This window comes from Bombyx mori, chromosome 27, assembly GCF_030269925.1.
Source record: "Bombyx mori chromosome 27, ASM3026992v2".
Lineage (NCBI taxonomy): Eukaryota > Metazoa > Arthropoda > Insecta > Lepidoptera > Bombycidae > Bombyx > Bombyx mori.
The window spans coordinates 4,204,185-4,227,760 of record NC_085133.1 but is presented as its reverse complement, the minus strand read 5'-3'; the positions used below and the strand labels follow the sequence as shown (position 1 = coordinate 4,227,760).

General features: G+C 40.3%; 2 protein-coding genes across 4 annotated transcripts in view; one reads left to right on the top strand and one right to left on the bottom strand.

The window, feature by feature from the left end:
* LOC101742887 (endothelin-converting enzyme homolog) overlaps positions 1–22,631 on the bottom strand; it is a 63,291-nt gene extending 40,660 nt beyond the window's left edge. Inside the window, exons 1-2 of one of the 2 annotated variants that reach the window (XM_004926765.5) lie at positions 22,417–22,631; positions 9,231–9,341 (exon numbers count right to left, since the gene is read on the bottom strand). In XM_004926765.5, coding sequence (XP_004926822.2) covers positions 9,231–9,341; positions 22,417–22,449 — 144 coding nt within the window. In that variant the 5' untranslated portion in view covers positions 22,450–22,631. Of the gene's footprint in view, positions 1–2,365; positions 2,963–9,230; positions 9,342–22,416 lie in introns of those variants that run through there. The other variant, XM_038020845.2, reaches the window with a different exon arrangement.
* Positions 22,632–22,905: 274 nt separating this feature from the next.
* LOC101742594 (dihydropyrimidinase) overlaps positions 22,906–23,576 on the top strand; it is an 83,579-nt gene continuing 82,908 nt past the window's right edge. Inside the window, exon 1 of one of the 2 annotated variants that reach the window (XM_004926763.5) lies at positions 22,906–23,168. In XM_004926763.5, the coding sequence (XP_004926820.1) occupies positions 23,127–23,168 (42 nt within the window). In that variant the 5' untranslated portion in view covers positions 22,906–23,126. The remainder of the gene's footprint in view (positions 23,169–23,576) is intronic. The other variant, XM_062676457.1, reaches the window with a different exon arrangement.

The following is a 23,576-nucleotide window of genomic DNA, read 5'->3' as shown; positions in this document are numbered from 1 at the left end:
TCTTAATAGCGACCCGATGCACGAAGGAAGTGCAGCGCTTGGATACATAAAAGCAAATCAAATGCGCTTTGGCGAGCATCATTGTGGCGTACTAGAAGCGATCCACCTTTAATGGTATCCTAAATGCGATAATATATAGTATTATCTCCATGAATAATCTAATCAGAGACCGCTCGCAAAGACGTGCAAAATGCATTACTGTGACTATATTTTCACTTTGATTTGCTTTGATGGTTTGTTAAAGGGATACGGGAGCCCATATCTCAACCCGAATGCCACCACCCACCTTGAGACGTGAGGTTTAATTCTCGAGTTTACAGTGTAACGGCTAAGCCACCCTTTAAGCTGAATGCATTAGGACTTTCTGGCAGAATTAGGCAGGGTGGTAGTACCTACCACACCAGACGACTCCTCTTGCTGTATCTCACCCAACACCCAATCTCCGGCCGGGGTCGGGTTCTGACCCCGGCCAGTTAGAGTAGTGGGGCGGTGGTACATACCCGTGCGGGTTTATTGTAACGACCAACGATTACACAGTTTTTTTTTATTGTCCTTGTAGGCAGACGAGCTACGGCCCACCTGATCGTTGAAACATCGATCCTATTTCCTAGATTTTTTTCCTTACCTATTCTAGTCACCTCGAGGGGTTATATTAGGTTCACTGAACTAGTAAGTGAGCTCACAGGGCTCAGACCTGTGCAACAATGTGTTGTAGATGTCTATGGGCTCCAGAAACCACATCCATCTAAGCAATAAAAAAAAACAGTGATTTGCGGAATCTACCACCGGATCGGAAACGCGACCCACTGAGAAGATTCGGCGAGAAACTCAGTGGGCTGTGTCTGTAGATTAATTTACTCGCCGAGTCCTTCGTCGCAAGCGACGGGTTCGACGAGAACGATGACAGGTGCTTGAGCACCGTTAGTGGATCGCGGTAACCCGAAATGACGTAGGAATTTGCTAACACTCGACCCAGTACGTCAGATATTCAATAAGGTACATAGTTACATTATTGAATATCTGACGCGCCTCAATGTCGGAATAGGCTTTACCATTTAAAGCCGACGGGCTGTGCGAACGCACAGCTTATAGTTAAAAATAGCTTTCAATTAATTGTTTCTTGTTCCACTAATTGGGCACAGGACAGCCATTTTTTTACGGGCGTGCCTCGGCAACTGAATTCAGAAGCTCTTTTGTTTTCAAACGAAGACTAGCATATGGTATGCCTGATGGTTTTCAGCGTTCACATGTCGTGATATAGGCCGGTTGTTATTTCGATACGGAATTAGTATTTAAATCCAGTTGTAGTGCAATTGACAATTTAATATTCTAATGTTTGAGGAGACAATCAAAATGTTCATTCCTCTCATTCCTTTTTGTTGTCAGGAGGAAATCGCCGGACTCCGACTAAATCCTTCTGTCGCTCAACAACCAGCATCCAAATCTCGCATGAGACAGAACTCATGAAAAGGCAAAGGGGGAAAGTGAAGCGTTTAGTGCGGAGCACATCTCTCCCATCACCTCGGGACGTCGGATCGGCGGTCGTCGGCGCCACGACCACTATCCCTCTCGGCCGATAGGTTAAAGACACTCATTCCTACCACTTGTATTCTCCGGGTCTACAGCGGAGACTAAACAAAAATACTTTGAAGAAAAAAGGTCAAGTACACTGAGAGAACACTTAATCGTTTTAGTTACCGCAATGAACACGATCAAAAGACAAATCGGATGACATAGGATTTTAGATTTCAACATGAAAATGTTTAAAAGCTCCGATAATTTCTTTACATCGGTCGGTGAATATGTTAGTGCGCATATTTCAGCCAAAACGAAACTAAAGCTAAATATTTTACAGTATCTATCAGCGCTGTCTTCAAAATTTCACTGCATACGACGTAGATCTTCTATAGATAGACAGATCTTTTGTTATTCTCCATTCTGTTGTATGCTTGAGGAGAACATGACCAAGCGAATGTAAATTGCGTCGTTAAACTGAAGAATAATTGAGGTCATCAGCGCAAAAGTGACCTAGCCCACAATTTTTTTATGGGCGTATATTGGAATTTATTTAAAATATAATAAAATATTTTGATGCAAAACCGGCCTATCCATAGTTTCACCCATAGATAGCTTTGTAAACATTATTTTTGGGCGTATTGTTTTTTTTTTCCTACTCAAATATTCAAATTCATGAAAATTCAAACTTAATTGCCTCCATTCGAACTATGGTAAGCTTAGGCCAGTTTTGCGCTGACGGCCTCAATTACAAAATGAAGCTGCCAATTTGAAAAACGTTTTTTTTTTCGGCCCAAAACATAGATGTATGTTTTCCTAGAATTCGTAGTATTTCTTTTTTTATAGTTACCTCTTTGTAGTTCCGATCGGACACCTCTGGCTTCGCTGTTGTTTCGAACAGATTCAATCTGGAGCTTTGGAAGAAATCCGAATTCGAATTTTGTCTGGAGAACAGCTCGGCGGCTGAACTCTCCCTGGTCAATGACGGGCGTGCCTTGACGAAGGGGTTGGTCCTGTTCGCGTGGCTTTTCTTCAGCCAATTGAATTTGTTCACCGCTTCGGGTGCCGGAGACGATGAGGGCGTCTCATCTGGAGTTCCACAAGGATTCGGTGTTTCTGTTTGTTGTATAGACATATTTACCTAATTTAGTTTAACGGTGATACTAAACAAAACTATGACATCCACAGATAATTTAGTGAGTTATCAGACTATTTCTTTGATTAATAAATAACATTAATCTTCATGTTTTGTTCGTCTAAACAGAGTAATATTTCAAACACTACCACGCACGTAGCACAAACTTAAAACGACATAATCGTTTTTTATTACTACAATTTTATTTTATTTTTCAACAAAATTATTCATACAATGAACGTATGTTTGCGTGCGTGGTCCGCACACGACTGATCCATTTAAATGCGCACGCGTTCTAAAATAGGAAGATTAAACGCGAGATTACAATTTGTACCGAAGCGAAAAACAGATAAATGCGATGCTTTAAACCGGAACTAATAGTTCGTTAAACAAAATACACTAATAACTCTGTCAGGGAAATAGCGTTTTGTTGAGTTTGTCTGTTAACCATTTGTGGCTCACGCTGAGATGGTCCAACGGATATAAAGTCATCGCCATTTTAAAATAAAATAAAACAAAAAGTAAAATGGCTCCCTAAAATAAGCATCTACGAGTCAGGACCTAGGTGTATCCATAGATTTTATTTTTATTTTTGCATCTTCTTCTTTTTTCTTTCTTTTCATTAGCCTCTGCTTGGATGTAGGGCTCGAATCAAATTCTTCCAGTTGCATCCACGGCATCTCTTCCTTTTGCGAGCACTTTCCAGGTCAGCGCTCTCTTGAATGGGTGTCGGTCTCTAATAATTTGAGACCAATGAAATGCCACTTTCGCTTAAGGATCTCAGTCTGTATTTAGTTATTTATTTATAACTTTATATACTAAACAGTATAAAGGCGGACTTAAGGCCATAGGCATTCTCTGACAGTCTACCTTTGGGGGATGCAGAGATGAACCTTGGTAGGTGTAGTGTGATAGTGATATTATCTATTGTCTAATATCTATTATCTATTGGTGTCTGCTTGGTGATCCTCCACAACTCGTTGTATTTGGTATCAATTGTATTAATTTTTTTCTGATCCATCAATCGACTCGATAACCCTTAAACCCCTTAAAGCTCCAACGCAGATATGCGAGAATAGGCAGATGACACGGTAGCGCCAAATCGTGCCGACATAATTAACGCAATAATTCAAAACCACCTAGGTTCAATCCGGCGTACATACGACACGATAACGTTAGTTGTAAAAATCGTAAACAAAGCTCAGCTTTAGCAGAAAATTTGTTACTACCGTACTGCCATCGGCTCGGATTTCTGGAGATTAATTGTTTACGGTGTTAATTGAGTTAATCTCTTCTGTGTTCTCGATTTTGAATCGAACTGCTTACGGTCTTTTATCAAACCTGATGAAGAGCGGTTATGTGAAAACCAGCAATGTACAGTCAAGTCGTGCGATTATCTATTACCCGATTCTCAACCGGAAATGAATTCAAAGAAAGTGCACAAAGCGTCGCGCGATAATAGTTCCAATTGAAAATAATTAACTCTAAGAACCCTTTGAAGTGTGAGTAACTGTGGGTAGATAACACATGACGTCTTGAAAACCTGAATCCCACAAAGTACCAATGCAAGAAGTCGGCCCAACAAATGAACTTGAAACAATTCAAACAATGAATGGAAACTTACTTAGTGAAACAATAACGTTCTTACGTTACTGACTAAATTGATTTACAAATAAACCTATGCTAATTAGAAGACTGCGATAGATTTGTCTGAACGTCACTTCAGTACCGCAAACATTTGGACAGGGCCGAATTATGGTCGGTATCGGGGGGGGGTCATTTCTCCATACGATCGTATGACCAAATTCGTGCAACAATCAACGCCAGAATTCTTGAGTGCAGCTTACGCCGCTAAAGAGGATGCAAAACAACATGATGCAATGTATTCGAAAATACTACAGAGCTTTTTTTTTCCTACGTCTGCTGATAGTCTTGAGAGGCTATTTCAGTTTCACCTTAACATGTAGGTGAGCTCACGGGGCTCAAGCCGCAAGTGTTGCTAACACTGACCCTAGCAAGAGCAGTGCTGCTCAGAATCTACCACCGGATCGGAAACGCGACCCACTGAGAAGATCCGGCGAGAAACTTAGCGGACTGTGTCTATGGGTTAATTCGCTCGTCAAGCCCTTCGTCGCAAGCGACGGGTTCGACTAGGGCGGTAAACGGTGTTTGTGGTACCTAAAATCACCCTTAATGGATCGGGAAGAGCCGTAATGACGTATTTTGGGTGACGTCGACACCACCGAGCGCACGACCTCTACCGCTGAGAAAACAACAAGCAACTTGTACAGAAAATGATTTTGACATTTGACAAATGACATTTTCATGTTAAGCTTACACAAATACAAGTCCCAAACAAAAATCTGATCATCGATCTACCGAGCAATTCCACACGCTCGGTAGAAGACCATGGAATATCTTCCCATTGTCGTTGACTCCCAAATCCTTCACAGCTGCCCTGGTTGTGTTCCAATATTTTGTGATCCCCTAATGAGTAAGATACCGACATCAACTTAGAATCGACCATCATCGTGTAAAAAAAGAACTCCACAAACACTTCAGACGTCAACAGTGATTTCTTTCTATCGTGAATGGGCCACTCGCGCCATAGAGCTCGCAAGATACCAGAACTGGGCAGATCGCCAATTCGACTACAACCCGAGCACCGACTACACACACTTCAATCAAATATTTATTGTGCAAACAGAATCGCCTGTTTATGTTTAACCGTCGTTACTATGCCAGTTCTGATTTAATGTAAACAAAACTAGTTAATTTACGTGCACCGAAGTCCCTTTGTTTTTTTTTTATTGCTTAGATGGGTGTTAAGTGGTTATTGGAGCCCATAGACATCTATAACGTAATAGCGCCACCCACCTTGAGATATAAGTTCTAAGATCTCAGTATAGTTAGAACAGCTGCCCTAACCTTCAGACCGAACCGCATTACTGCTTCACGGCAGAAATAGGCAGGGCGGTGGTACCTACCCGCGCGGGCTCACAAGAGGTCCTACCACCAGTATATCAGTTCTGTATATCAATCTAATTCTAATCTTTTCTCTTTATAGACATCGCATGCCTCTGTGAAACAAAGGCCTAGTATGGATATGAATGGATACTATAAGTGTCTAATCCACATCCAAATTTGCCTGTGGTAAATATTTGCGGCATATCATCCCTAACTCTGTCACGAAGTTCATTTGAACGGTGTTCGGAGATGACGAGTAGGGATTAGGGGAGACAGAAGATATTGTAGGTCGGATTGTCGGGCGTACGTCTTCCCAGTCAGTGATAGGGTTGTACCGTCATTGTGTACCTATTTTGGGGGAAAGAACAAAGGAAGATTTTCCACTGGATTGGAAATATTGTTCGGTGGACCAACTCTCTAAAACGTTGACATTTTAAACTTGTACATATGTAAACTTATCATGAAAATGTCGCTAACTCGACTCAGACCCATGTCAAATCCAAGAACGGGTCAGCGATCTCGTCGAACCCATCGAATGCGACGAATGGTTCATTCTGCAACCCACAGACAAAGCCCACTGAGTTTCTCGCCGGTTCTTCTCAGTGGGTCGCAATTCCGATCCGGTGCTAGATTCAGTGAAGCGCCGCTCTTGCTCAGATGTTAGCAAAGTCTCCAAGGCTGAGCCCCGTGAGCTTGTTTACACGTTCGGTGAAGCTAATAATAAGCAAATATTCGGTGAAACTCCTCGATGTTACTAGTAATGGATGGTTAAAAAATAAACCAAATATTTTCTTCTTACGTAAAAAATACGAACGAGCAATTCAAATCGAGTCGCTTTTAAGCAAGTACCTACTAGTAACTTGGACGAAATGCGTTTACGAATTTTCATGATGATCATCGACAATGTTCTCTCGTGAAAGCTAAATGACAACAAAATCAAATGCTCAATTTTCAAAATTTTAACCAGAAACAATACGAGTATAATTTTCCGGACAATGCGACTGTCAGATGCAAACGCGTCATCGAATTGAAGCCCCTTTTGTGCGCAGTAACATTGCTAATCACTTTCTGGAAGGCGCATTCCATTTCTTTGATATTATGTATTGAGTTTTAAACGATTTAATAATCCGACTTGCTAGCTCTCATTACACACTGCCTTTCTTTATTACACACAGATCTGGGATAATGATCTGCAAAAAACCCATCCCTGACGACACTGAAATGTAAAATAAATTGAATATTATGCAATTTCGAAAAAGGCACATCTCTGAAAATGTAAAATGTTCAGGAAATGAAAAAAACTGATTATTTTCTAAAGCAGTGTAAAATTTTAAATATTAGCTTTTGAGATATATTTTAGTTTTAATTAGCAATTGAAAATTACTGGAATTATTATAAATTGGGTGTAGGTAAGCCTCAAAACTACATGTATATGAAAAAACGTATTTGACAAAATATGCGACATGTGCCCTTTTCGAAATTGCATATTCAATTAGTGAAGTCATTATTTATGTACTGGAACGTTCTCTTTTTGGTCTCATTTAGCGCCATATGAAATCTTCTTATTTTATTAAGACTGAAAGCAAACAAGAAAAACTGGGAGCAACAGAGCATGAAGTAGTCATTGTATAAGCTGTATCTAGTTACGAGAAGTCGAACGAAATTTTTTCCCCTAACTACTCGCTAGTAGTTCTATTTTTTTATGATTGAAGATTTACTGGTGGCCCGGAGGCCTTTCCAGTTTCACCAGGACAGGTGGGCGAGCAAAGGCTCAGCCAAAAGGAGTGGGATTTGCTAACAGCTGCCCGAGTGCCTCCGAAGGAGACCTAACAACTCAAGAGCAACTGCTTCGCGAATGAATCTACTACCGGATTGGAATCGCGACCGGCTGAGAAGATCCGGCGAGAAACTCAGCGAGCTGATGCATGGGTTAGGTTGCATGTCGACCTCTTTGTCGAGGTCGACGAGTACGGTTACCGGGGTTCCTCAGCCTGCTCCTAGTGTTAGAGCTGAAGGTATCTAATGCAAGAGTTATTGGATCTGATGGATCCGTAAGGACGTGTCTAGAGCGACGACGGTGACTTGCTCCTGCGTGATCAGGATTCGGGGATCGCTAGTAGTCTAGGGGCTAATTCAGCAACGCGCAGATGGGCTCAACCTGCCAACACTTGCCCTAGCAAGATCAGTGCTTCGCAGAACCTACCACCGGAACTATACATTGTAGTCGACGAATTCGACGAGAACAATGCCCGCTAACAGAACAGAGAACAGCGCTAAGTAGTCTAATTTTTTTTTTATTGCCCTTGTAGTCAGACGACCATACAACCCACCTGATGGTGAGTGGTTACCGTCACCCATGGACTTCAGCAATGCCAGGGGCACAGCCAAGCCGCTGCCTATCGCTTAATACTCTCCACAAGCCTCGTTTGAAGAAGTATATGTCACAGCGCTCGGGAAACACCGTGGAGGGGAGCTCATTCCATAGTCGGATGGTACGTGGCAAAAAAGACCTCTGGAAACGCACTGTGGATGACCGCAGTGGCTCCAGGTAGTATGGATGAACTCGTATGGATGAAACGAGATGCCGGTATCATCTCGGACAATTCCTCAGAGCACTCCAATTGAAAAATTGGTACCTGCCTGCGGGATTCGAACACCGGCGCAGTCTCATCACTCGATATTGGTGAACCCAGGCGTCTTATCTCTTAGACCATGACGATTTCGTATGTATATTGTTACACGCTGGGGTTCGAGATAAATACAATTTCACCAAAGTACAACTAAAAACTGTATTCAACACTTAAACACTTCACAAACACTTTAAAACTCTCAATTCGCTTGTTCCGCTTCGCTTCAGGTGATCCGTTCGCTGTTTCACTTCGAGTAGTTCCGATTACTGACTGACTGCGTGCCATCTCTACAACGCTTTTATAGCCATACCTCATCCCTAGAATTGACATCTTCTCAGTGGGTCGCGTTTCCGATCCGGTGGTAGATTCTGCGAAGCACGGCTCTTGCTAGGGTTCGTGTTAGCAACGTCATCAGGTTTGAGCCCCGTGAGCTCACCTACTAGTTAAGGTTCCGCTGATATAGCCTCTCAAGGCTATCAGCTTAGGTAGGAAAAAAAACCTTTAATTATCAAGAATATTCCACACATCTCTAGTAGTAGTTCCCGCTATCTGACAATAGATGGCGTTGTACTTCTCGAACGGTGCTACTGGGTCCTTCGATATTCGTTCGACTATTCGGCGATAGATGGCGTTACTCTTACCGGCGTAACAATATTTTTTTTGCATACGTAGCAGAGAACCTATTCGAAGTTTTTATTTTTTTTTATTTTTTTTTATTGTTTAGATGGGTGGACGAGCTCACAGCCCACCTGGTGTTAAGTGGTTACTGGAGCCCATAGACATCTACAACGTAAATGCGCCACCCACCTTGAGATATAAGTTATAAGGTCTCAGTATATTGACAACGGCTACCCCACCCTTCGAACCGAAACGCATTACTGCTTCACGGCGGAAATAGGCGGGGTGGTGGTACCTACCCGTGCGGACTCCCAAGAGGTCCTACCACCAGTGAAAGTGAAAGTATAAAGGTATAACACACTCACCATATGATAGCGAATATGAGTTCCTCCGGACCGTACTCCTTCGTTGAGCTGGATCGAGCTGATGCTTCCGGCATCGTCGTCCATAAAACCAGTCTTCTTGTAACGAGCCATCTGAAGCAAAGACAAATAAAATATATTTTATTGCTTGCCTAAAACAGACGACTTTTGAAGTCGTCGATGATAAGACATCCGGTGCATTCGTATCTAGCGATACACCGGTGTACGAATCCCGCAGGCGCGTACCAATTTTTCCAATGAAATACGTACTTAAAAAATGTTCACAATTGACTTCCACCGTGAAGGAATAACATCGTGTAATAAAAAGCAAGCCCGTAAATTTATAATTTGCGTAATTACTGGTGGTAGGACCTCTTATAAGTCCGCCACAAATGTGAGACCACCAACCTGCCTATTTCTGCCGTAAAGCAGCAATTGCATTTCGGTTTAAACTAGGTTAAAGGATTGGGCAGCCGCTGTAACTATACTTGAGACCTTAGAACTTATATCTCGAGTAGATGTCTATGGGCTCCATTAACTACTTAATACCAGGTGGGCTGTGAGCTCGTCCACCCATCTAAGCAAAAAAAAAGAAGAAAAAAAAAAGACGAATCAACGGTAATGGTTACCGTCACTCAGTCACGCACTGGCATTGATGTGGCGATAAATAACGACTTCAATTGATTAAGGGCAATTTCCCATACGATAATCTGTGAGTACATAAAATGATGAGCACAGGTAATTTTGCGCTATCGTGAAAAATCAATACACCGAACAGTGCCGACTCTGTCAAGGTCAGAAGCACTTGTAGGCTTCATTCGCGCGACCTTGAACGTGAAAGCTCGGAGCTTTGAGCTTTATTTTATTCTAATTTTCAAAAGTTGTATTATTAGCGATTTGTTTACCCGCGTGCGTTTTAAAGATGTTGTTGTTGACGGTGCCTTTCAAGACCGATAAGGGATGCGAGATGGCTGAGATTTTCCGATTTTTTATGCGTAGAAAACCAACATGTATATGTCGTGGATAACGGACTTTAGTAATATTAAGACATTGTTTTGATTATTATTTTAAACTAGCTGACCCGACAGACTTCGTAGTGCCTCAATCGATAAATAAAAGATCTAAACTTTATTTAATTCCGAGAATTTTCAAATTTATCTACCCTTTAAACCTTCCCTGAACCTCCACAAATAATTCAAGACCAAAATTAGCCAAATCGGTTCAGGCGTTCTCGAGTTTTAGCGAGATTAACGAACAGCAATTCATTTTTATTTTTATTAATTATTAACACACCTATGTCCAGCAGTGGACGTCTGTGAGCTGTTAGATAGATAATAGTAAACACTTAATATTCTGAAGTACATATAGTATTCATTTTTATATATATAATATAGATAGATAGATAGATAGACAGATAGACAGATAGACAGATAGACAGATAGATAGATTAAACATCATTTCGTCCGATGCAAAAAAAAATGTTGACGCTATCACAAAGTCGTCATTTATTTTCGCAGACAAATTTTATTTTAAAATCTAAATCGAATCTTATACGTCTGTGAGTGATCACGCCCACTCGTTACCCAAAATCTATTCGCAGATAAACAGATCATAATATGTGTTCTGCTTTTAAACGGGAATACATAAAATCAGTATTTATGTGGCGGTTCGAACTAACGTACCATCACCGCATGTATGTAATTTTGATTAAATTTATCTGGTATTCTACAACACTGAAGAGTGCTTTTCTTAGAAAATATTGTTGTACGTATCGACAGATACTTTTTTTCTTTGTATAAACATGTATTTTCCGATTAATTAGGACCTTTGGTGTGAAGCAAATGCTAAAGGTAAGGTTCAGCCGGATAAGATTTTATGGCAAAACAATAACCACTGTCCGCATTTGAAGGATATTTGGAGATAATCAGCAGTGTTTGGATCAAGTCGGGGTTCCTAGGGCAACGGGTGAAATTGCTTGGCCCGAATATTTTTTTGTCTACTTATTGCCTCCTCCTCATCCTTCATCACCTCAAGGGGTTATGCTAGCTTCAACGAGTGGGTAGGCGAGCTCACAGGGCTCAGCCTGGAAGACTTTTATAACATTTGCCTCAGACCCGGAATCGCGATCCACTGGGAAGTTCTAGTGACCAACTTATTGGGCTGTGAGCCCGATTTTTTTTTTACCTAAGCTGATAGCCTTGAGAAGCTATGTTAGCCAAACCTAACAAGTAAATGAGCTCACGTGGCTCAAACCTGACGACGTTGCTAACACTAACCCTAGTAAGAGCAATACTTCCCAGAATCTACCAGCGAATTGGAAACGTGACCCAATGAGAAGATCCGGCTAGAAACTCAGTAGGCTGCGTTTTGTGGGTTAATGAGCCGAGCCCTTAGTCACAGGCAACGGGTTCGACGAGAACGATGACCGGTGCTTGAGGTACCTAAAAGCACCGTTCGTGGATCGGGTGGACCCGAAATGACGTGTTTGGGACGACGTCGACTGTGTACCATTCGGTCCACAGTCCAGAGTTTTACGACCGGCTGCCTTCCTGACATCAACCTTCATTGGGTAATTAATATCTCCATATATCCATTGCAACCTGCCATAGGAAGGGACTTTTCTATTAGGTACTTCTGTGTTGCTTTTATTTTATTCATTTCGGTTAATATATACATTTAATTGTAAATATCACATTTTATTCGTTTTTTTTTTTGAGCAATCATGTCGATATGACTCGCAATCTACCATTAATTTAAAAGATCCATATTCAAAAAACTAGCAACCGTATGCTCGTTATAACGAAGTCCCAAACGCCATATTGATTTTGATGTTGTTCTGATATTAAAAAGCACTTTCTTTTTGATATCCGTTTTCACGATTGAACGCACTCTCATAGGAAATGGAAAAATAGGCGGAAACAGTAGCGTTGCGGAGGAGGATTTGCACCAGATTCTTAATCGTAATAAGATACCAAAGATTTCATTTTAAATTGCATACTAATAAATAAGATAATTCGATACAGGATGACATTATATTTAGGAAAAAATCAATTTCAATGGATTTTTAAATATGTTTCGTTTTCTTTTTATCCGAAAGTAATTACAGGACACTATAATCAATTTCGCTTTTAGCTGGAACTTCAAATGGAATAAACATTCAGAGCACATTACTTTAAGATGCAGCGGTAACTAGAAATAAATATAACATAAGCGCATGCAACAGTCTAATCTTGGTCTCATGCCGAATACTTCAGTTTTTCCATATTCTAGGTTATTCATCGCACGTTTTGCCATTCCCGACCTTCGGCGAATCTCTTCCGAGCAGTTGCCATTTCGATTTGTAAGCGAACCCCCAGATACACAAATCTTTACTTTTTCGTATCCGTCGAGGGCCGTGAACTGTAGGAGAAGCTGACCTCTATATAATAATATATAACTATTAATTTGGATTTAGAACGGTTGATTTTCAGGCCAAGCTTGGCGCTTTCGGCTTCTATTCGCTTCAGCTGGAAGGACATCTCATCCTCCCATGATGCAACAATCGTGGTGTCAACACTGGCCCTAGTAAGAACAGTGCTTCGCAGAATCGACCACTGGATCGGAAACGCGATTTGCGACATTTTCGTAAAGAATATTGTTATTGCGGAAAGGTAATAGACTCGAAACAAAACAAAGGAGTTGTTTTAATTGAATTCCATTGAAACCAAGCAAGTGACAGAAGCGTTGATAATCCTCTCAAATGCGATTACTCTAACAGGAAATGACGTCACATAAACACGTTTGTATAACTTGCTAGTGCAATTATAAATTTCTTTTTATTGCCCTTGTAGGCAGACGAGCATACGGCCCACCTGATGGTAGTGGTTACCGTCACCCATGGACTTCAGCAATGCCAGGGGCAAAGCCAAGTCACTGCCTACCCGCATTTATAAGTTTAAAAAAATCGTTATATTATTATAATTAAAGTGAGTTTCTTCTTCTCAACTAAATTAAAATGAAACGTAAAATTCTAGTTTTTTATTTATTAGAAAATAAACATTAGTTAACACAATTATCAAATGTCAACGAAAAACACCTTAGTCGTCCGTGACCTTCCGTCTCCGCGGAAATTGTAAAGTATACGCAACGTCAGATATATGTATAATGACAATTAAAAATGCGATATTAGAGCATAATAAGTAGGTAGATATAGTTTAATTTTCCTCAGTCAGTTCATAGATGTCTACTGTTGAACATAGACTCCTCTCAAAGCTCGCAATGAAGACCCCCATTGCCGGGCTACAAACTTAGGGCACAAAACTTCCCGAGATGCGGCTGCACACTGGAAGATATCGCGTGAATAGGCTTCCCAGAAAATGCACCTGCAGCTTGAAGGTTCCAGGAACGCTCTGGATGTGGGCAAAGCAGGAAATTAATTTAGATAAGAAAATCAAATACAATGTACAAAACAACCCGTATTTCGGCTTAGAGGGTAGATTAAAAACCCTCGAAGTCGTCGTGGCCTAAAGGATCAGACGTCCGGTGCATTCGTATCTAGCGATGTAACGGTGTTCGAATCCCGCAGGCGTATACCAATTTTTCTAATAAAATACGTACTTGACAAATGTTCACGATTGACTTCCACGGTGAAGGAATAGCATCGTGTAATAAAAATCAAACTCGCAAAATTATAATTTGCGTAATTGCTGGTAGTAGGACCTCTTGTGAGTCCGCACGGGTAGGTACCACCACCCCGCCTATTTCTGCCGTGAAACAGTAATGCGTTTCGATTTGAAAGGTGGGGTAACCGTTGTAACTATACTGAGACCTTAGAACTTATATCTCAAAATGGGTGGCGCATTTACGTTGTAGATGCCTATGGGCTCCATTAACCACTTAACACCAAGTGGGCTGTGAGCTCGTCCACCCATCTATGCAATAAAAAAAGTGTCAGAACGCTTGTTTGAAAAAGCGGCGCGTTACGATATCCCTCTTATCGTGGCCGCTTCTAACTGTTTATCCGATTCAGGCGACGGGGCAACACAAAATCGCCTTCGTTGACGGCCACGGAAAAACCTCACGACCACGGATCATCTCGGTAGAACTGTCCGGAGCCCGCTTAGAAGGCATTTTCAACACCCATGAGACAGCCATTTTACTGTTCCATTGAGTCTTCGAAATCTCGTCTCAAGTTCCGCTGTCGTGACGAAACACAAAAAACGCAGGCAGCGGCTTGGCTCTGCCCCTGGCATTGCTGACGTCCATGTGTGCTGACGGTGACCACTTACCATCAGGTGGGCCATATGCTCGTCTGCCTACAAAGGCAATAAAAAAAAACGTACGTTATTAATTTAATTCCACGGGTTCGTTTGTAACAAACCCCGGTAAACAAAACCATAATCTTTGTGAATCGAGTGAAACGTACCCATTTGTTTATCAGCCAAATGTGATCCCTGAATAACCCGATCGCAGAGTGCACTTTTGGTTGTATGTACCTACCGCCGTTTTTCCGCGCCACTTCAAATAATAGAATGAATACAATCAAAAAGCTTTCCCCAATAATCTCCGGATTAATCCTGATAGCGGCGGATCGATAGCGTAACTCGGGACACTCTGGCTTCAAGTGACCGAGAAAAGTTTATAAATAAATTTCGATTGTCGTTCTATATTAAGCGATAAGTCATTCTCGGAACAGAGATGTGTATTTGTGACTATTAACGCAGATGACAACAGTAAAACTAATGGACAAATATAAATGACTAGCTTTTGCCCCCGTGGAATAGTTCACAAATAATGTTTTATTTTAGAACAAATTTTTGTTAGCATAAAAAACGTTATAGTGAGCCAACTCTAACATATAGGCATTTAAGCTATCGCGGACTTTTTTTAGATCTTTTAAAGGGGAACAATTCTGTCATACATTATTTTAGCGAAACTGTAAAACTTTAAGTTTCCGCAGCGCACACAGCGAAAGCTCTCAAAAGGGAAAAGAAAAACCCGATTTGAAACATTCTTCATTCGTGCCTCGCTTGTATTGGTCTTAGCGTGATGTTATATTATTATTGCCTATAGCCTTCCTCTATAAATGAGCTATCTAACACTGAAAATATTTTTCAAATCGGACCAGTAAGTAGTTCCTGAGATTAGCGCGTTCAAATAAACTCTTCAGTTTTATAATATTAGTATAGATTATTTTAAAAGATCCCGAGCGCTATGACATATCCTTCTTCAAACTGGCATTGCTGAAGTCCGGTAACCACTCACCATCAGGTGGGCCGGATGCTCGTCTGCCTACAAGGGCAATATAAAAAAAATCGCGAATACATTTTACGGAACCGAAAAAGAATTGTATCAAACAGATCACTAATGTTTTTTTTATATTGCTTAGATGGATGGACGAGCTCGCGGTCCACCTGGTGTTCAGTGGTTACCGCAGCCTATAGACATTTACAACGTAAATGCCGCCATTCACCTTAAGATATGAGTTGTAAGGCCTCAGTATAGTTCAACGATATAGCTGATAGCCTTGAGAGGCTATTTCAGTGGAACCTTAACTAGTAGGTGAGCTCACGGGGCTCAAACCGGAGTGATGCTAACACTGACCCTATCAAGAGAAGTACTTCGCAGAATCCACCACCGGATCGGAATCGCGACCCACTGAGAAGATCCGGCGAGAAACTCAGTGGGCTGTGTCTATGACTGTATAAATAATCACTAACTAAGTTAGCGAACAACGCTCATACATATCCGTATCCATATAGGTTCACCTGATTTCCGTTGGTGGAATAATCTTGGCAATTTAATCCTTATTCAAACGATTAAACAAACTTGACCTTGTTACAAGCGTTGCGCCTTTATTCTCCAAGTACGTCTTCATAGAAAAACATATTGAGATTTGTTTAATGAACTACAGATAAATCTCAAAGTCCGAAGTTAAAAAACTTTATCTATAATACATGTATTGAAGAAACAAAAAAAGGAACCCTTTATTCATTTTCATCTTAGTATCGATTCGGTTTATATAGATATGTTTGTTTCGCTTGTTTTGTTATTAATCCTGTAGACCGAATGGTAAACAGTCGACGTTGCCCAAAACTAGTCATTACGGATCCTCCCGATCCATTAACGGTGCTTTTAGGTACCACAAGCACCGGTCACCGTCCTCGCCAAACCCGTCGCTTGCGATGAAGACCTCGACGAGCGAATTAACCCATAGACACGGCCCACTAAGTTTCTCGCCGGATCTTCTCAGCGGCTGCCATTTTGATCCGGTAGTAGATTCGTTTGCGAAGCAGTTGCTCTTAAGTTGTTAGGTCTCCATCTGAGGCGCTCGGGCAACTGTTAGCAAATCCCACCTCTCCTGGCTGAGCCTTTGCTCGCCCACCTGTCCTGGTGAAACTGTAAAAGCCTCAGGGCCACCAGTGATCCTTCAATCATAAAAAAACCATGGTAACTAATCCCGATTTCGTATATCCTTGTTTTTAAAGCCGTAAGATTGCAGACAATGCGTCTTAAAGTTGTCAGAGCATGAAGATAATATCTGTGAGCTCAAGAAACCAGTTAACACCAGTTTGGCCCTGAGCTCGCCTGCCCATATACAAAACCTCTACACATATATCAATATCGATTACTTCACGCGTGGAGTATCATTTGAGACACAACTTTTGGCTAGTTTATCGTCTAGAACTCCACTTCCAACAGTCAGGAAATAATACACAGAGTGTTTTACTTAATTCTGTATTGCTTTATTTGTAATTCCACTTGTACAATCTTTAGACTTATGCTCACTACCGAATACACTGATTTCAGTCCCGTTTTTTTTAGACTACCGCCTTTTTTATTATGTCACGTCCCCACTACTGTAATTGCTCTCACCAACAGTGTTGCTATTTGCCAATCCGAAAATTGGCTTAGCATTAACAAATTTAATTATTTTACAACAAACCTTACAATCGTTATTCTCACGAATATCATCTTTCCACGAATAATATTCTTTAGACAATCCATGGATTTAAGTTCAGAAAATGAGCCTTAGTAAAATTATGCGTAATTCGATTTCACCGAACTAAACAAAAACTTAGTTTGCTATGTTCAAATAAACAAAACCATGACTGTATGTATAATAAGTACTTCGGAGATTAATGATCACCTTGTAGTTAGTAGGTGAGGTATTCTTGTGAGATACGTTCCACAAATAGAACTGATAGCTTATCGAAACATTAAGTGTTCCATCTATTTGGTTGTATTTGTATTCTGACCCGTGTAGTACCATTTTTAAAGTCATTGACTTTTATGAACTAATCCGATGTAAGTTTGGGAGGAATCTTGTATATTTTTGTTAATGCTTCGATGGGTAGACAAGCTCACGGCTAACCTGGTTACCTGAGCCCATGGACATGAGCAACGTCAATGCCGTCACACAACTTTATAACTCAGAAGCAGAAACGCATTGTAGCTTCACGGCAGAAATAAGCGGGGTGGTCGTACCTACCCGTGCGGACTCTCAAGATTCCCTACCACCAGTATTCTTTCTATCTAACCCCCTAATAGTATTCCAGGAGTACGCAGATAGGGCACACTTTATTGCACACGAAGACATAATATAGATTAAAATTATAATCAATATAAGAGGCTTAATGCTTATATCGTCAGGTCTTATCTCTAAGGGCGATATATATCGCACCTATAGAATTAGTGGCTTAACTAAAAGTTTTAAGAAAATTAGTTTTATAATTCGAACAACATATAAACATTATCAGTTTATAAAATTAAACAGTATTTTGTCCAGAAAGGGACAAACGTACCCATTTCGTCTCTTTTAAATCAAGAGTATACCTTAAAGTACCTATTATAATCGAAAAGCTAGACTTACAATTTTTCAATCACATTTTTTGGAGTTCACCAAAAAAAAATTATATTTTTTTATTGCTTAGATACCACATGGCTGAGCCACCTGGTGGTAAGCGGTTACTGGAGTCCATAGACATCTACAATGTAAATGTCGCCGCCTACCTTGAAATATGAGTTTTAATGTCTCAGAATAGTTACAACGGTTGCCCCACCCTTCAAACCGAAACGCAATACTGCTTCACGGCAAAAATAAGCAGGGAAGTCGTACCTACCCGTGCGGACTCACAAGAGGTCCTACCACCAGTAAACAATATTAAGTCACTTGATTTGATTACGTCACTTCAATTCTAAAGGCGCAATATATAAGTCCATAATAAGATACAGCCGGTAATTTATTGTACTATACTTAATAGCGTTCCAATAGATGAGATGTTTAATTACCAATATATATTTATATAAAAACGTTATATCATTTATACCGATACCATACATACCATATTTACTGGTGGTAGGACCTCTTGTGAGTCCGCACGGGTAGGTACCACCACCCTGCCTATTTCTGCCGTGAAGCAGTAATGCGTTTCGGTTTGAAAGGTGGGGCAGCCGTTGTAACTATAATTGAGACCTTAGAACTTATATCTCAAGATGGGTGGCGCATTTACGTTGTAGATGTCTATGGGCTCCAGTAACCACTTAACACCAGGTGGGCTGTGAGCTCGTCCACTCATCTAAGCAATAAAAAAAATTAAAAAAAAACAACAATACATACATACTCATGTCCATCAGATCCAATAACTCTTGTATTAGACGCCATCAGCTCTAACACTAAGAGCAGCCTTAGGAGCCCCGGTAACCGTACTCGTCGAACTCGACAAAGAGCTTGACGTGCGAGCTAATCCATGCATCAGCACGCTTATTTCTCGCCAGATCTTCTCAGCGGGTCGCGATTCCGACCCGGTAGTAGATTCATTCGCGAAGCAGTTGCTCTTGAGTTGTTAGGTCTCCTTCGGAGGCGCTCGGGCGGCTGTTAGCAAATCCCACCCCTCCTGGCTGAGCCTTTGCTCGCCCACCTGTCCTGGTGAAACTGGAAAGGCCTCAGGACCACCAGTGATACTTCAATCATAAATAACAATAATACATACGTACATGTAGTAAATCAATAAAGTTGGTCTGTACTCAGAAACTTGATTTGTTCTTAGTCTTATCCGACCTCGACTCTTAACGATCATAATGAATTACGATTTTGTTAATTACAATTATGTTGTAGATAATTATTAGCATTTTCATTTGCAGTTATTATACTATACAGCTGCCATTTATTACTAAATGTGAACTAGTGTATTGGTGCTAAATGAATCGATTTCTTCTGGTGACATTGCAAGGGCCTTCAAGCCCTGTAAATATTTCTAAATTACTTGTCGTAAGCCCGCACGAATGTACCATCTTGAATCCAGTGATGGATTTAAGCCGTTTTCAAACTACGCTATAATATAATAGCATATAGCTTATAGCACAACAATATCGCACCATACATTGTTATGGACACATTCACACTGTACTGTACTATATATTAATGGCTAAGTATAGGCTGCTATACTATATGGCACTATAGTATAGCGTAGTCTGAAAGCAGATTTAGGCTTGATGCCACCATAGGCCAAATTTTTGGAGACCGCGCAGCGAAAATCGTAACGTTGGACGGATTTTTTATGTTTGAGAGATAACTGGTGGCCCGGAGGCCGTTCCAGTTTTACCAGGGCAGGTGGGTGAGCAAGGGCTCAGCAAGGGGTTGGACGCCTCTTGGCTGGGTGGTGCGATGGCCTCCGAACGGCGGCCGGCAAGAAGTGGATGAAGAGACCCGATGACCGGGCTCAGTGGTGTGGATTGGGAGAGGCTTATATCCAGCAGTAGACGACTGTGAGATGTTAATGTTAATGATGATGATTTTTATTTAAATTTTAAAATAACTTTATATACCTACAGATTTAGTTCCTTATGGGACGATGCGGAGGGGTACCCTAACCGGGAAAAAACGTCCGTAACGTAAGATTTTTATTATTTATGTATAGTTTTAGTATGCTGGCTATACAGTGTCTAATGTATAGTCTACGTGATGACTGTTATTATTATTATTCATATAAATAGCTGTTTCTTTGTATATTATTATTATATATTTTTTATAAATCATTGTGAATAAAATTAAGTTAATAACTTTGTAAAGTAGTTTTTTTCTTATTTTTATCAATAAAAAAATCATAATAAAAAATATATAACCGAATAATTATTTTCTTTATGCCTCGAATAGAACTTAATATTAATATTTTTATAATAAGGAACTCCATTCCTGTCCGGTGTCCCACGATACCACACATATTTATTTTTTTTATAAAAATTAATCACAATTCTTTTTCATGGGAGACTTGTGTTTGCTTTTTTTCATCTCTGAAATTTTGGCATTTCCATTTTTTTTCTGGCCCTCAAATCAAGCCGCGCCCTGGGCCCGCGCCTAACGGGCCTAGACGTAAAAGCATCACTGCTTGAATAATGTCTGTTTTGGCCGCAGAGTAACCATATCTCATCTTGTTGGATATAGGACGAACGATTGCTTAGATATGTGGACGAGCTCACAGCCCACCTGGTGTTAAGTGGTTACTGGAGACCATAGACATCTACAACGTAAATGCGCCACCCACCTTGAGATATAAGATCTAAGGTCTCAGTATAGTTACAACAGCTACCCCACCCTTCATACCGAAACGCCTTATGGCAGAAATAGGCTTAGTGGTGGTACCTACCCGTGCGGACTCACAAAAGGTCCTACCACCAGTAGGTAATTACGCAGATTATGATTTTGTGGCTTTGATTTTTAATACACGATGTTATTCCAAGCATTTCATTAGAAAAATTGGTACCCGCCTGCGGGATTCGAACACGGTTGTATCGCTAGATACAAATGCACCAGACGTCTTAACCTTTAGGCCACGACAACTTCGACTTCCCAACGTAACCGATTCTTCAACCATGTTCCTCAAGATTATATTTACGTTCTCTCTGCTGTTTCCATTAGCTATTTCGGTAGAAAAATCTCGTAATAAGAAATTTAATGAGGTTTTGCCCCAAAAAATCGCTTTTGTAGGGTATTTTTGATTTTTCACGTTCTACACCGTCGGATCCGATACATGGTGAAACGAAAAAGCGACACTAGAAAAAGACAAATCTACAGAACATTTCTGAAAGTTTCACTGCTACTGCAAGTGTACTCCTGTACACGTGTTTACAGGTTTTTTTAATCAATCATTATCACAACATAGTATTAAAACAAAGTGGCTTTCTCTGTACCTATATCTGTCTGTCCCTATGTATGCTTAAATCTTTAAAACTACGCAACGGATTTTGATGCGGTTTTTTTTAATAGATAGAGTGATTGAAGAAGAAGGTTTGTATGTATAATAACATCCATTAAATAGTGGAGAAATCAATAATAAATTACAGTTTCCGAAGCGAAGCGAGGGCGGGACGTTAGTTCAAAATAAACAAAACGTTTAGAAAAAAATCTAATTTCTACGAATTGAATCATAGATTATTGCCGGACGTAATGGCTCTGATGTTTGAGATTAGGTATTTGAGGTCAGGGTGTATTTTTCCTCGTCTCGTATGTGTTTCTGTTACTCATGACATCGGAGATTTTCCAAAGCCATAGGTACGATTATAAATAATAAAATTGTCACGGAAAAATCACCTCTAAACGTTTGCGAATGCGGAAAAAATGAAGCTAGTCTCCTCGGCTAAAAGCCGTAATTCCTGAAGCGATGTGTGCGTGCTCACCAAATAAACACACCGTCTCCACCCCAGTTGCTAAGGGTGGTGCTTCGTGTGTGCGTATGAGAACGTAAAACCATGAAAGCACCCTTGAAAAGCGGACACAAGGCTTATTTTGGCTTGCCGTTATACAATTTAAATATTCTTATCTGACCTAGGCTTCGTCGGTACACAAGTTAATGCAGAAAATATTTTATCTGGATATTCTAGAGTATAGTAGTTTTACGATGTTTATTTCCAAGGCAGTTTGGAAAGAGCTGCGGAGATGTTTTTCGGGTCATGGCGAAAATTTTCAAAAACGAATACGAACAGTGGTATAGCGTCTATTAAAAATTTCACAGATATATTTGAAGCAGAATCGCAAATTTGACTTTAATTGTGCGGTCAGTTTAAATATAAACTTAATTGATTTCGTTAACAATATAAGAGCGATCTTTCATCGGCATAATAATTTTAATGCGAACGGGAATACCGAGCTATTTTTACAGCAAAGCGTTAAATCTGCTTACACAGAATCGGGAGTAAAATGAATAATTTTTACCGTGATCCCGGGTTTCAGATGTAGAGTTGGCATGGGTATTTATCTCGTTAACTTCCACAAGTCACTTCACATATGTTTATATTTTGATGGAAAATAATTTTTAAAACGCGAGTTTTGCGAGCGCTCAACATCGGCGGCGCTCAGCGCATGTTTCGATTGTGTTTTGATCAGCCCAAGCAGACGTACGGCTACCTGGATCCATTACTATAATGATTGGACGGAAAAATGTTTTTAAACGCCATCTATCGGTCAATTTATGAACAACAGCATAGTTTTTCACTTTATATTTATAAATTGAGTTGACAATTGTGATAATAAAGATTTAAATAAATACTAATCATCATTAATACCCCAAATAAAATCGGATATAGTACTAAAAAAAAAATTATAAATAAATTACTGTTCCATTAATAACTATTACCATCTATTGTCAATATCAGGAACTATTACGAATTGTTCAAACGTTTTACCGAAGAATTTCGTCCAACCAGACGAAAGGGCGGATTTTACGCATGCGTAGAAGTGGGGCTCGTAGTAAATTCATTGAAAATCATAATAATCAGTAATATACTAGCGGGTCTTGGTCGATAACGTATTTTGACGACTGAACTCTGCGAACGTTCGTGTGCTTGCAAAAATTATAGCCGCGTGGACGCCTACACTAAATTTATAAATAAAGTTTGAGTGCAGTGAGTTCTGATATAGTGAGAATGACCAACGCTCCGGTCAAGAAGGTGCCCATACATTTACAGGTAAGACAAACTTAATGCACCTGTTGTTTTCGCGATGCATAAAACTGACCTGTAGCCCTAGCACGAATAACTTGCGAAAATGTATTCGTAACGTTATCGAATTATATTTGTATGAGATTTGTACAGCGCCCCTATCGTACGTAAAAGGAACTAATTTTGGTAGCACGAACAAATTTCGTATCGCAATCGTATCGTCACGTAAACGATACTTGAACCTTATAAACAATGAAACGCTATAATTGCGAGCACGAACACTGTTTTGACGTACGGTAATGTAAATTTCGAAGGCTGGGTATCGACTGACTATCGAGTATTGTCGAAACTTTATTCACTTAAGATTTGTTGGTGAGAAAGGTTTCGTAACGTGTTTAAATATAATTTTCTCCATGTTTTTATTTTTTAAGTATT